The 12418-nt window shown below is 41.7% G+C and overlaps 1 protein-coding gene across 2 annotated transcripts in view; it reads left to right on the forward strand.

The window, feature by feature from the left end:
• PPARGC1B (PPARG coactivator 1 beta) overlaps positions 1 to 12418 on the forward strand; it is a 165533-nt gene that overhangs the window by 127577 nt on the left and 25538 nt on the right. For both annotated transcript variants that reach the window (XM_074291750.1, XM_074291751.1), the window contains exons 3-6: positions 3462 to 3677; positions 7004 to 7138; positions 8450 to 9638; positions 12135 to 12171. In XM_074291750.1, the coding sequence (XP_074147851.1) occupies positions 3462 to 3677; positions 7004 to 7138; positions 8450 to 9638; positions 12135 to 12171 (1577 nt within the window). The remainder of the gene's footprint in view (positions 1 to 3461; positions 3678 to 7003; positions 7139 to 8449; positions 9639 to 12134; positions 12172 to 12418) is intronic.

Genomic DNA, 12418 nt, shown 5'->3' on the forward strand with positions numbered 1-12418 from the left:
CAACAGTAAATAATGATAATAAAACCCAGGACCACATAGCTAGTAAGTATCTGAGGCTGGATTTTAATCCTTCTGACACAAGTTATAACACTTTAGCTGCCTTTAATTGTATACAAATTATATAATTTGTATACAAATATATACAATCAATAACGATTGAAAGATTGTGTCTTTTTATTAATTTTTATTGAAGAATATAATAGCTCAATGGCTCCAAACCCATATATCCCTTCCCAGTGGTAAAGTCAACTTGAGACATCACATTAAGACTCAGGATCATATATTTAAAGCTTATTGTTGAGTTGTTTTTCAGTCCTGTCTTACTCTTTGTGACCCCATTTGGAGTGTTCTTGGCAAAGATACTGGAATGCTTTGACATTTCTTTCTCCGGCTTATTTTTACAGATGAGGAAACTCAGGTAAACAGTGTCAGAAGATAGATTTGAATTCGGAAAGATGAATCTTCCTGACTCCAGACCCAGTGCTTTATCCACTGGGCCACCTAGCTGCTCCATTTAGAATTTAGAGGCTCTCAAGCCATTGGGCTTTTTAATAATTATTAGTTTTAATTTTATTTTACATGTGAGAAGCCTATGCCTCAGCCAGAGTCTCAAGCTTAAATTTGAACAGAGAAAATTTTCCTGAGTCTGGATCCAGATCTGAAGATGATTTGGGGGAATGTAGGGCATCAGGCAAATAAAAAGATAATGCCATGGTTACAATAGTCTGATGCCCCTATGTTCTCATGCTCAGAATACCTTCTACTCTCTTTCCTCACCAATGCTAATATGTGATTTTCTGGATTCCATGCAGATAGAAACACTCTCTTTCTCTGTGTTCATGTCACTCATCACAGTTTCACATTAGTTAAATTTAGATTGGTGTCTCCCCAGTGCAGTTGTAGGGAACCACCTTATTGTATCAGCAGCATATTTATGTGGCATCTCTCAGGGGCTATTCTTATTGGAAAGGGCCACGCCTTAGAGCAATGCTTCCATCACTGTTTCCTGAGACACTGTCTGTGCAGCTTGCCTCTCCTGTATCTCATTGGTAGAGCTAATGACCAAAGCCCAGTTGCTCACAGAGCAAGTGAGGACAATTGCAAATTATGTTTCACCTTGAAACAACAAGATCTTATGCTTGGTGGAATCTATACCTTCTCCTCATTTCTCCTTGTCTTAATCAGGTGACAAATGAAAACCAGCTCTCTGAGGTTTCCTGGAAAATGGCCAATGGTTTCCCTCGACTGTGCAAACTCCATAGACCCATAGTCTGTTGCAGGCTTGGAAGGTAGCCTGGACCACACTGTGACCATCATCCTCAGTAGACATGGATGTTCCAAGGTCACCTACGAGACTCTATATGCTGTAGAAGAGTCAGAAATTAATAAAATAGTCAGATATCTGTGGTGAAGAAGAAAGATCCCTGAATATGGGATCAGAAGACCTAGGCAAGATGTAGACTAGATGCCTCTGACTTTCACTCCCATCTCCCTCTGAAAATTGGTTTTTAGGTAAGGATCTGAAATGCATTCATCCTGAGATGTCAGTGACAGAGACTAACCTAAATCCTTCTAAGAAGATATGTATTTTATTTATTTATTTATACTTTTTAAAAATAGCTTATTTTTCCAAATATATGCAAAGATAGTTTTCAACATTCTCTTTTGCAAAAACTTGTGTTCCAAAATTTTCCATTCTCTCCCTCCTTCCTCCCTCCCCAAAACAACAAGCAATCCAACATAGGTTAAATGTGTGCAATTCTTCTAAACATATTTCTATATTCATTATGCTGTACAGAAAGAGAAGGTATGTATTTTAAAGGAATTCAAGTTTTATAGTCAAAAGACTGAAGTTCTAATAGTGGAATTTTTATTACTGGCAAAATGACAGGAGAGGTATGTTGGAGTTATCCAGCTTAACTCCTAGGTAGCCTGCCTTTCTTTGGGGTCATGCTGACCCAGCATTAAACCTTGATTAAAACTTGAGTTACTCATTTATTAATTAGAAAAATGCCTTGCATTAGAATCTTAGGGCTAAAAGTGATCTTTGGAAGAACTTAGTCAACTTCATTTAATGGATGAAGAAACTGAGTCCTAGAAATGTGAATGACTTGCCTGCTAAAGGTCCTAACTAGTAAGTGATAGAGCTAGAATTAGAATCCACCTCACCTGACCTCCAAGCCAGGACTTTTTTTTACCACTGCCTATTATTCTCTGCTTATCTCTGCTTTCCTGACCTGTTGTTCTGGAAATGATCAAGAGAAAATAGTGAAGCTTTTCTGGAAGTGAAGATATAAATTCCTTCCCCATCTCTCCCTCCATCCCACCCCATCCCCTCAAATTCAGCAAACATTTATTAAGTACCTACTTTGATTTTTTGATATTTTTTGATAACTGACAGGTATCAGAGATGTCAGATAAAAAATGCAATAGTTCCTACCCTCAAGGAGCATATATAAGAATTCCAGAATCTTTAGAATTTGCATGCATATCAGAGATCATCTCACCAAACCAAATCTTGACTAAAAGTCTCCTCTATTCTAGTGGGCTCCAGCTGCTGTTTGAAGATCTCCTCTGAGGTTTTCTCTTCCATTTTTCAGAGGCAGAACCCATTCTCCCTTTGACTGTTATATATTGTGGTAATGGCCCTCCACTTTAATGAGCTGCTGAGCCCTGTCTTATTTAGCCACTAATATTAATGATTTCCTATTGCATGCAGTGCTAGGAGCTACGTGAGTTGCAAAGTTTAGATAGGATCCAGTACAAGGAACTTATAGACTAGTAAGAGGAAATACTGACAGGTACTCAGATGATATCACCAACAAGTTTATTCTGCATAATTGGGGTTTGACTAGTTTTGTTTTCCTATCTTTTGTAAACATTTCTGTTAAAACTCTAGATACACTAAAATTCAGGAACTATCAGGAAAAAAAAAGTTAGATGGTACCCATATCCTACTATCTATCTGTATCTTCCCTTTTCTTCTTTCTTCTTCCTTTCCTCTCCCTTCTCTCTCCCTTTCTTTTATTCTTATCCCTCTTTATCCTTTTTTTCCTTTCTCATCTCTCTTTTCCCTTTCATTTGTTTCCTGTTCTCTCTTCTCTTTCATAGAGCACTGGGCTCAATCAAGAAACCCTCAGGTCTTTTTATCCTAGCTATGTTGCCAATTGGATTCAAGACCATAAGAAAATCACTTCCCTTCCACGAATCTCATTTTGCTTATCTGCAAATGAGGGGTTTATGATTTAAATAATCTCTAAGGTTCCTTCCAGTTCTAACATTCTTTAAACCTGTGAAATAGTTATGTAACACCTCCTCTGTGTTCTGCAGAGAATCAAGCTATGTTGACAGAGTTATGGTAGCAGAGGAAAGGGAAAGGCCCATGAGCCCCAGCCCAAAAGTATAAGCATGCTTCTGTAGTATCATCTCTTAATCTCATAAATCTTTCTTCCCTGATTTAGATCATAAGTGGTGAAACTGAGGCTTTGTTGGCTGCTCTTACCGAAACCCTGGATGATATCCAGGAAGAAGACATGGGATTGGCTGCCTTCCACACTCTGGAAGATGGGGATGTGCCCACCCCAGATCCCACCTCACCCATTCCCTCACCCAAAGCCAGTCCTGATACCCTGGATGGGCTGCAGGCCCTTGGCTCTGAGGTTGATGAACTTTCTATGGTAAGAATCCATTTCTTACTTCTATTTAAATGGAATTGCATAAGCTGGCTACATAGATATGATGGGCACAAAAGTATGTACTTTTCCCTCCCACTCCAGGCTTATTCCTAACTCAGGTTTGTTGATTTTGGGAAGGAGGTGGGGAGGATAAAGAATCCAGTTCCTATGAGGTTTGAATGATTGCATGTGTGTAATATGACATAATGGAAGAAACACTGGATTTATTTAGAGAGATGGTATTTCAATACTGACTCTATCATTTAATGTCTCTTTATGCTCGTGAGCAAATTAAGTTTCTGGGATCTCAATTGTATCATCTTTAAAATGAAGGGGTTAAGACTAAATGATCTCCTAGCTGTCTTCTAGCTTTTTGTCTTATGTTGCTATGGTCCTATATCTGGATTCTGGCTCTATAAGCTTGTGCCTGAAAATCTCTTCTGAAGTTTTCTCTTCCATTTTTCAGAGGCATCTCCTTCCCATTCTTCCTCCCAGAAGACTGAAGCATCATTTGATTGCAATACATTGCGGTCATGATCCCCCAACTTTAATAAGCTGCTGAGCTCTCTCTTTCTGTTTCCTAAACCTCATTCCCTATAACTTCTTGCTCAAGAGACTGTTTTGTATCACTTCCTAACATTTTATGGACAGTCTCTGGGCTCTGCCCAGCCTGGCAGTCAAACTCATTGCCATTTTTGATAACCTCCAAGTGAAAAGTTCACTTGTCTGAGAGTTATACAACTTGGAAACTTATCCCATTTGTGTTCCTTCTTGACAGTATGACTATGGGCAAGTCCTTTCCAAATTATGGAAATATGGAAAATATTTCCCATCTGTAAATTGAGAGAGCAGATGTAGGTTTGGGGTTATGGCCCAAAGAAAAATATTTCCCTTATGTACACAATTTATTGTGATTATAAAAATTTTTTGTTATTAGCTCTACCTATTTAGTATTTTATTTTCCACATTTACACATAAAAACAATTTTTAATATTTGTATAAAAATCTTTTAGTTCGATATTCTTTCCCCCCAATGACAATGCAAACAATTCAATAAAAGTTATACATATGTAGTCATGCAAAACATTTCCATAATGTTGTAAAAGAAAATGTAAACCCTCAAGAAGAATAAAATTTTTTTAAAAAGTATGCTTCAATATGCATTTAGACACCATCAGTTCTTTCTTTGGGTATGGATGCATAGCATTTTTTTTTTTTTTTTTTTTTTTTTTTTTTTTTGGTGGGGTGGTGTGAGACAACAGGAGTTAAGTGACTTGCCCAGGATTACACAGTTAGTATGTGTGAAGTATCTGAGGCCAGATTTGAATCTGACCATATCCTCCTGACTGTGTACCCTATACATTGCACCATCCAGCTTCTCCTGAATAACATTTTTTCTTTAGTTCTTCAAAGTGTCTTGGATCATTGTATTGCTGAGAATTCTTATGTCATTCACAGTTGAACATCTTACAATATATTTTTTAATTAATTTTATAATTATAACTTTTTTTTTGACAGTACATATGCATAGGTAATTTTTTTTTTTAAACAACATTATCCCTTGTACTCCCTTCTGTTCCAAATTTTTCCCCTCCTTTCCTCCAACCCCTCCCCTAGATGGCAGGCATTCCCATACATATTAAATATCTTATAACATTTTACAATATTGCTGTTACTTTATGTACACAACTTATTAATGGTCTCTTTCTCCTCAATCCCTAGAGATAACCATAATCCAGTGGCTTTCAGTGTGTGTTCTGGGTATTCCTGAGGGCCTCTGAGACTCTCTGAAGGAGTCTTCAAAGTCAAAACTATTTTCCTAACAAAGACATTGTAATTTTTAATATAGTATATCAACATATGTGACCCCTCCTAAACAATAGCTTTTTGAGAGGCTGTCAATAATTTTTAAGAGCATAAATGAGTCATAAGACTACAACATTTGAGAAGCACTGCTATGCTATAATCCCAAGGACATAGGTTTGGATCAGAGGACCTGGTTCACATTCTGTTTCTCCTCTTTTTCTACTTTATTATGACCATTGGGTAAATCACTTTTCCCTCAGCCTGACTTTCTTCATGTATAAAATAAAGGAAGGGATTGGACTGAGATTATCTGGAAGGACCTTCCAGCTCTGAACTCACATCTTACCCCTCTAAGACTTGGGAGTAATAAAGCTCTGGTCTAACAACTTGTGACATCTGCTTTTGTGGGATTGTCTATTGCTTTTCCTTTCCAGGCCTCAGTTTCCCTGTTTTTAAAATGAAGAGGTTGAACTAGAACTTCTCTAGCTTCTCTTCCCTCTCTGACACTCTGTTCCAAATCTCTGAAGCTGTTGAGTCCCTGATTCCATTCAATGATAAGTTGCTACACCTAGAAGAAAGGTACATTGCTTCTTTTGGAACTAAATATCTAGATGACTAGTCAAAGAAAAAATTTTCCACCTTGGAGCTGGAAGCAGAGGAAGAAACTGTGCTGTTTCCCTGAAGGAAAGAGGGAAGGCCTTGCCTTGGGCAAGGTAAGAGCAGCCCCTTGTGGTAGAAATCTAAATTTCTCATTTCTGCAGCAGTTCTTGATGCTCACCAGCCTGTGAAGCAAAAGCTAGACAAAGCTTTTTTTTTTTTTTTTTTTTTTTTTTTTTTTTTTTTTTTTTTTTGGTCCCTTCTGAGAAATGTGAAAATAGAGGCCATTTGATTTCCTTATAATAGCAAATGTCATATATTTCACTGCATCTGAAAATCATGTTCTCTGTGAAAGGCTAAAAAAGCCTTCCCTATAGCATCTTACTTAGAATCCCAGGAGCCCAGACATAGAAACTTAGTCTAACTCAAACTTAAAGCAGAGATCCTTTTTTACATTCTGATTGGAGGAAGCCCAGCATTTAAGCACCTGGATTTGATCCCATCTCCTCTACTTGCCACCTATAGTACTTTGGACTAATTCCTTTATCTTTCTGAGGTTAATTTTTTTAATCTGGAAAACAAGGGGGTTGGGCTAGATGATCTCAAAAGCCTTTTTTGTTTCCAGATTCAGATCCCAACCAAAAAAATTGGAATTCTATGCAAATAGTCAAACCAAAAAAATTGTTCTAATTCCTTGTTTGTTTTCAGGATGGGATACTTCATTCTTGATTTATGTTCAAATCCCAAATCTACTATTTGCACCTCTTTGGGACTAATTTTCTCATCTATAAAAGGAGGATGGACTTAATGTTTTAACAATATCTATCTCTACATTTATGATTCTTGGAATGCCCACTTTCTTTAAAAATGGTGACATCTGGAATTGAAGTCATGCCCTTTTTTGTGTGTTTTGCTTCTCCCACCAGTTGCAGAAGTTACTCCTCTCTCCATCCCACACTACTCCAAACATGGAAGCCCAGAAGGAAGGGACTGTCCAGAAGGAAGGGACTGTCCGGCGGCAAGGAGCATCAAAGTCAAAAAGCCAGAGACCTTACCTCAAGGTATTCCCATGCACAGGTGAAGGCTTTGTGGGAAGCCACAAGATTGTGCCTTCTCTAGGTGTGCTCTTAAAAGATTTTTGCGTTCCATATTTTTTCCTCCTTTTCCTCAAGTCAGCAAACAATCTGATATAGATTATATATGTACAATCATATTAAACCTATTTCCATATTGGTTATGTTGCAATGGAATAATTAGAACAAAAGGGAAAAACCACAAGAAAAAAAGTGAAAATAGTATGGCTTTGATCTGCATTCAGACTCCATGTTCTTTTTCTGGATGTGGATAGCATTTCCATCTTCGTCTTTTGAAATTCCTTATCATTGCACTGCTGAGGAGAGCTTAATTTATCAAAGTTGACCATTGCCTAATATTGTTACTGTGTATAGTGATCTCCTGTTTCTGCTCACTTCACTCAGCGTCAGTTCATGCAAGTCTTTCCAGGTTTTTCTGAAATCAACCTAGCAAACATTCTTGTAGAAAGACAGCATATAGTGAAGCCCAGCAAAGAACTCCATGTCAGAGTGGAGTAAACTGCCCAAGATAAAACTAAGGGACAACAAAAGGGATTAAATAATCACGAGTTAGGCCACTTTCCATTGCTTTTGGTTTCTAGTAATGATTCTCCATATAATCACCACCTCCAGTTCCTGTGCCTGTGCAGAATGTTCTGGGCCATTACCATGAAGTCTTTGAGACAAGTTCCCTAGGCCCCTCACTGAAGACTGGATGTGGCAAGCTTAGAACAAATCCACAAAAAGTAGCAAAAACAGAATTTTAGGGACCGTGATAAGGTCAAGCAGAGAGTAAATGCAAAGGGTAAAGCTTTATTCGGGAGAGTGTAAGCAGTGCACACAACCAAAATGGGGACTCACAAGCATAAATAACCCATGTTTACATTACTACAAGGAGCTTTCCTCCCTGTAGTCCTATGAGATAGTGAAGATATTATCATCCTCATTTTATAATTAAAAAAACCTAGGCTCTAGATAGGTCCTCATCCATGGTTACTTAGCTACTAATGATGGGATTATAAACTTTAGCTCTAGAATATATTTTTGAGAGCATCTAATCCAATGCCCTCATTTTTATAGATGAGGAAACATCGGCCCAATGATTTAAAGTTGACTTATTTAAGGTCGTACTACTAGAGTGGGAGGTCTGAGATTCATATTTAGGTATTCTGATTGTAAATTCTATGTCGTTTCCCCAAACACTTTATCACACAGACCTCCTTGAAGTATTGGCTTCTCCTTCTGTGCCCTCACAAGGAATGGGCTTTCTCTCCTTATCACTGCTCTGTCTCTCTTTAGATGGAAAGCCCCCAGGACAAGAAGTCCTCACCTCCCCAGACTCAAAGTCGAAACTACACTGAACTGCACAGGCATCTCACCTCCGCTCCTTGCTGTCCTCGCACTGTCCCTCAGACTCCAGACAGGGGATGGCAGCAGCTGCCTCCCTCCCCACCAGCCCAGAGCCCTAGACCCACCATCAAGGAAGAGAGTGACTCAGGCGAGGATTGCCTAAGCCCCAGGCTCGCCCCAACCTCATCCTTGGCCTCCCCTGTGCCGTCTGAAGCAGTTCCTGGGGACCAGTTTGCCTGTCCCGAGGACATGCATGCCATGGTGGAGCTGATCCGCTACATGCATACCTACTGCCTTCCCCAGAGAAAGATGCCTGCCCAAGGCTCGGCAACCCCCCCTCAGCCCTGCAGCAACCCTTACAAGAAAGCCAAGGCTGACTGTGCGCTACAAAAGACAGCATCCTGCAAGAACGAGGAGGGGAAAGCACCAGAGAACCTGGTGCAGAGGCCAGCAGCTCTCCAACCTCCCAAAGCTTCCTGGTCCAAATTTTCTATCCTGAGAGAACTGTTGGCTCAAGACCTCTTCTGTGACGTGAGCAAGCCCTATCGGTTGGCCAGGCCAATCTATGCTTCCCTGTCACCCAGTACCAAGGTCAGCCCAGGGCCTTCTGAGGAAAGCCAAAGACCCCTGTCGGAGAAGGCGTGTGAGGTCCGGGTCAAGGCCTCCCCTGGGACCACTGAGCCCAGGCCCAGCTTCAGGCCCCTGAAAGTGGAAGTGAAAGAAGAAACCAATCCAGTGCCAGTGACAAAGGAGGAAGAGAAAGAAGGGCAAAGGGAGGGAAGAATGTGTGCACAGAGTCCACCTCTGTCAGCTGGGACCAAGGTGGGACGGAAGCCAGAGAGCTCTATTTATGCTGTTCGACGCTCTAAGAGGCTGAACCCTGAACTAGGCCCATGGCTTTCATTTGTAGATGAGGTACCCCAAGAAGAGAGGGCAGACCCTCTACCCTCCATGGGCCTGGACTCAGAGGCCTATGATGCGGAGGTGGAAGTGGAGGTGGGCAGCCTGGAGGAAGGACAGAGTGTCTGCGACCAGTCCCAGCAGAGAGCAGCCCAGCTCCTTGCCCTGGAGAGCCCGAGTGAGAGTGGCAGTGGTGAGACGGACGAGGACCACAGCTGCCCTCGGTTATGCTCGAGAGGTAGAGAGAGGGGCGTGGAGGGCAGGGTCATCAGGGAGAACAGAGGATGAGTTAGGAAGCAGGAGATGTGAACTTGGTCATCAAGAAGCTCTAGGCTCAGCTTTGCCTCCAGTTCACTATGCGCCTTAAGTACTGGTTTCTTTTCTTTAGGCCTCAGGTTCCACACGTGCAAAATTAAGGGTTATCCTGGATGACCTCTGATGGCCATTTCACACATGTAAAATTAAGGGATATCCTGGATGACCTCTGAAGGCCATTCCACATGTGGAAAATAAAGGGGCTATCCTGGATGATTTCTGAGGGCCATTCCACACATGTAAAAGAAAGGGGCTATCCTGGATGACCTCTGAAGGCCATTCCACATGTGGAAAATAAAGGGGCTATCCTGGATGACTTCTGATGGCCATTCCACACGTGGAAAATAAAGGGGCTATCCTGGATGACTTCTGAGGGCCATTCCACACGTGGAAAATAAAGGGGCTATCCTGGATGACTTCTGATGGCCATTCCACACGTGGAAAATAAAGGGGCTATCCTGGATGACTTCTGAGGGCCATTCCACACGTGGAAAATAAAGGGACTATCCTGGATGACTTCTGAGGGCCATTCCACATGTGGAAAATAAAGGGGCTATCCTGGATGACTTCTGATGGCCATTCCACACGTGGAAAATAAAGGGGCTATCCTGGATGACTTCTGAGGGCCATTCCACACGTGGAAAATAAAGGGGCTATCCTGGATGACTTCTGATGGCCATTCCACATGTGGAAAATAAAGGGGCTATCCTGGATGACTTCTGAGGGCCATTCCACACGTGGAAAATAAAGGGGCTATCCTGGATGACTTCTGAGGGCCATTCCACACGTGGAAAATAAAGGGGCTATCCTGGATGACTTCTGAGGGCCATTCCACATGTGGAAAATAAAGGGGCTATCCTGGATGACTTCTGAGGGCCATTCCACACGTGTAAAAGAAAGGGGTTATCCTGGATGACCTCTGAAGGCCATTTCACATGTGTGAAATAAAGGGGTTATCCTGGATGACTTCTGAGGGCCATTCCACACGTGGAAAATAAAGGGGCTATCCTGGATGACTTCTGATGGCCATTCCACATGTGGAAAATAAAGGGGCTATCCTGGATGACTTCTGAGGGCCATTCCACACGTGGAAATAAAGGGGCTATCCTGGATGACTTCTGAGGGCCATTCCACACATGTAAAAGAAAGGGGTTATCCTGGATGACCTCTGAAGGCCATTTCACATGTGTGAAATAAAGGGGTTATCCTGGATGACTTCTGAGGGCCATTCCACACATGTAAAAGAAAGGGGTTATCCTGGATGACCTCTGAAGGCCATTCCACACGTGGAAAATAAAGGGGCTATCCTGGATGACTTCTGATGGCCATCCCACATGTGGAAAATAAAGGGGCTATCCTGGATGACCTCTGAGGGCCATTCCACATGTGGAAAATAAAGGGGCTATCCTGGATGACTTCTGAGGGCCATTCCACACGTGGAAAATAAAGGGGCTATCCTGGATGACTTCTGATGGCCATTCCACATGTGGAAAATAAAGGGGCTATCCTGGATGACTTCTGATGGCCATTCCACATGTGGAAAATAAAGGGGCTATCCTGGATGACTTCTGAGGGCCATTCCACACGTGGAAAATAAAGGGGCTATCCTGGATGACTTCTGATGGCCATCCCACATGTGGAAAATAAAGGGGCTATCCTGGATGACTTCTGAGGGCCATTCCACATGTGGAAAATAAAGGGGCTATCCTGGATGACTTCTGAGGGCCATTCCACATGTGGAAAATAAAGGGGCTATCCTGGATGACTTCTGATGGCCATTCCACATGTGGAAAATAAAGGGGCTATCCTGGATGACTTCTGAGGGCCATTCCACACGTGGAAAATAAAGGGGCTATCCTGGATGACTTCTGATGGCCATCCCACATGTGGAAAATAAAGGGGCTATCCTGGATGACTTCTGAGGGCCATTCCACATGTGGAAAATAAAGGGGCTATCCTGGATGACTTTTGAAGATCATTTCTGGTGCTGATATTTTGGCTCTCAGTCTGTCCTAAGGGTCCTTGCTGCTCTTGGTTTCAGCCAGAGTCTGATGTTGTTCAACTTCTGAGAAATCAAGTCAATTAATAGAAATTTATTAAATACATTATCATGTGCCGAGTTCCTGGGAAATCCAGAAAGTGCCTTCAAAAGTACATTCTGGGACAACTAGGTGGCCCAGTGGGGAAAGCATCAGTCCTGAAGTCAGGAGGACCTGAGTTCAAATCCCAAAATCCGGTCTCAGATATTTAACACTTCCTGGCTGTGTGACCCTGGGCAAGTTGCATAACCCCAAATGCCTCAGCAAAAAAACAAACAAAAAAATTCTACTGGGGGAATCAGATGAGATCAACTGGGTTATGTCTTAGAGATGACTTAATGGTTTTTCCTGTGTATCAATGTGTCTTTCTTCCTTTTCAGAAACTCCCAGGTGTTTCACACTGGCCTTGTCACAGAAGTAAGTTTACAATATCATAATGGATTAATTGAAAAAAATTCACATAATTGGGGGAAGGGAGAGGAGGAGTCTCTAACACTTGAATTTGCCTCTGATTTTAAGCCCTTTTCCCTCCAAAAGCCTTCAAGGCCCAACTGGGCATTGTATGGCAAGGTGAGATATAGGGAATCACAGTGTGGCGTGACAGGATATGGTGAATGGCACAGTGTGATATGCTGTGATATGGGGTGGGGAGTGTGTGCATGAG

The sequence above is a fragment of the Sminthopsis crassicaudata genome, chromosome 2, assembly GCF_048593235.1.
Source record: "Sminthopsis crassicaudata isolate SCR6 chromosome 2, ASM4859323v1, whole genome shotgun sequence".
Lineage (NCBI taxonomy): Eukaryota > Metazoa > Chordata > Mammalia > Dasyuromorphia > Dasyuridae > Sminthopsis > Sminthopsis crassicaudata.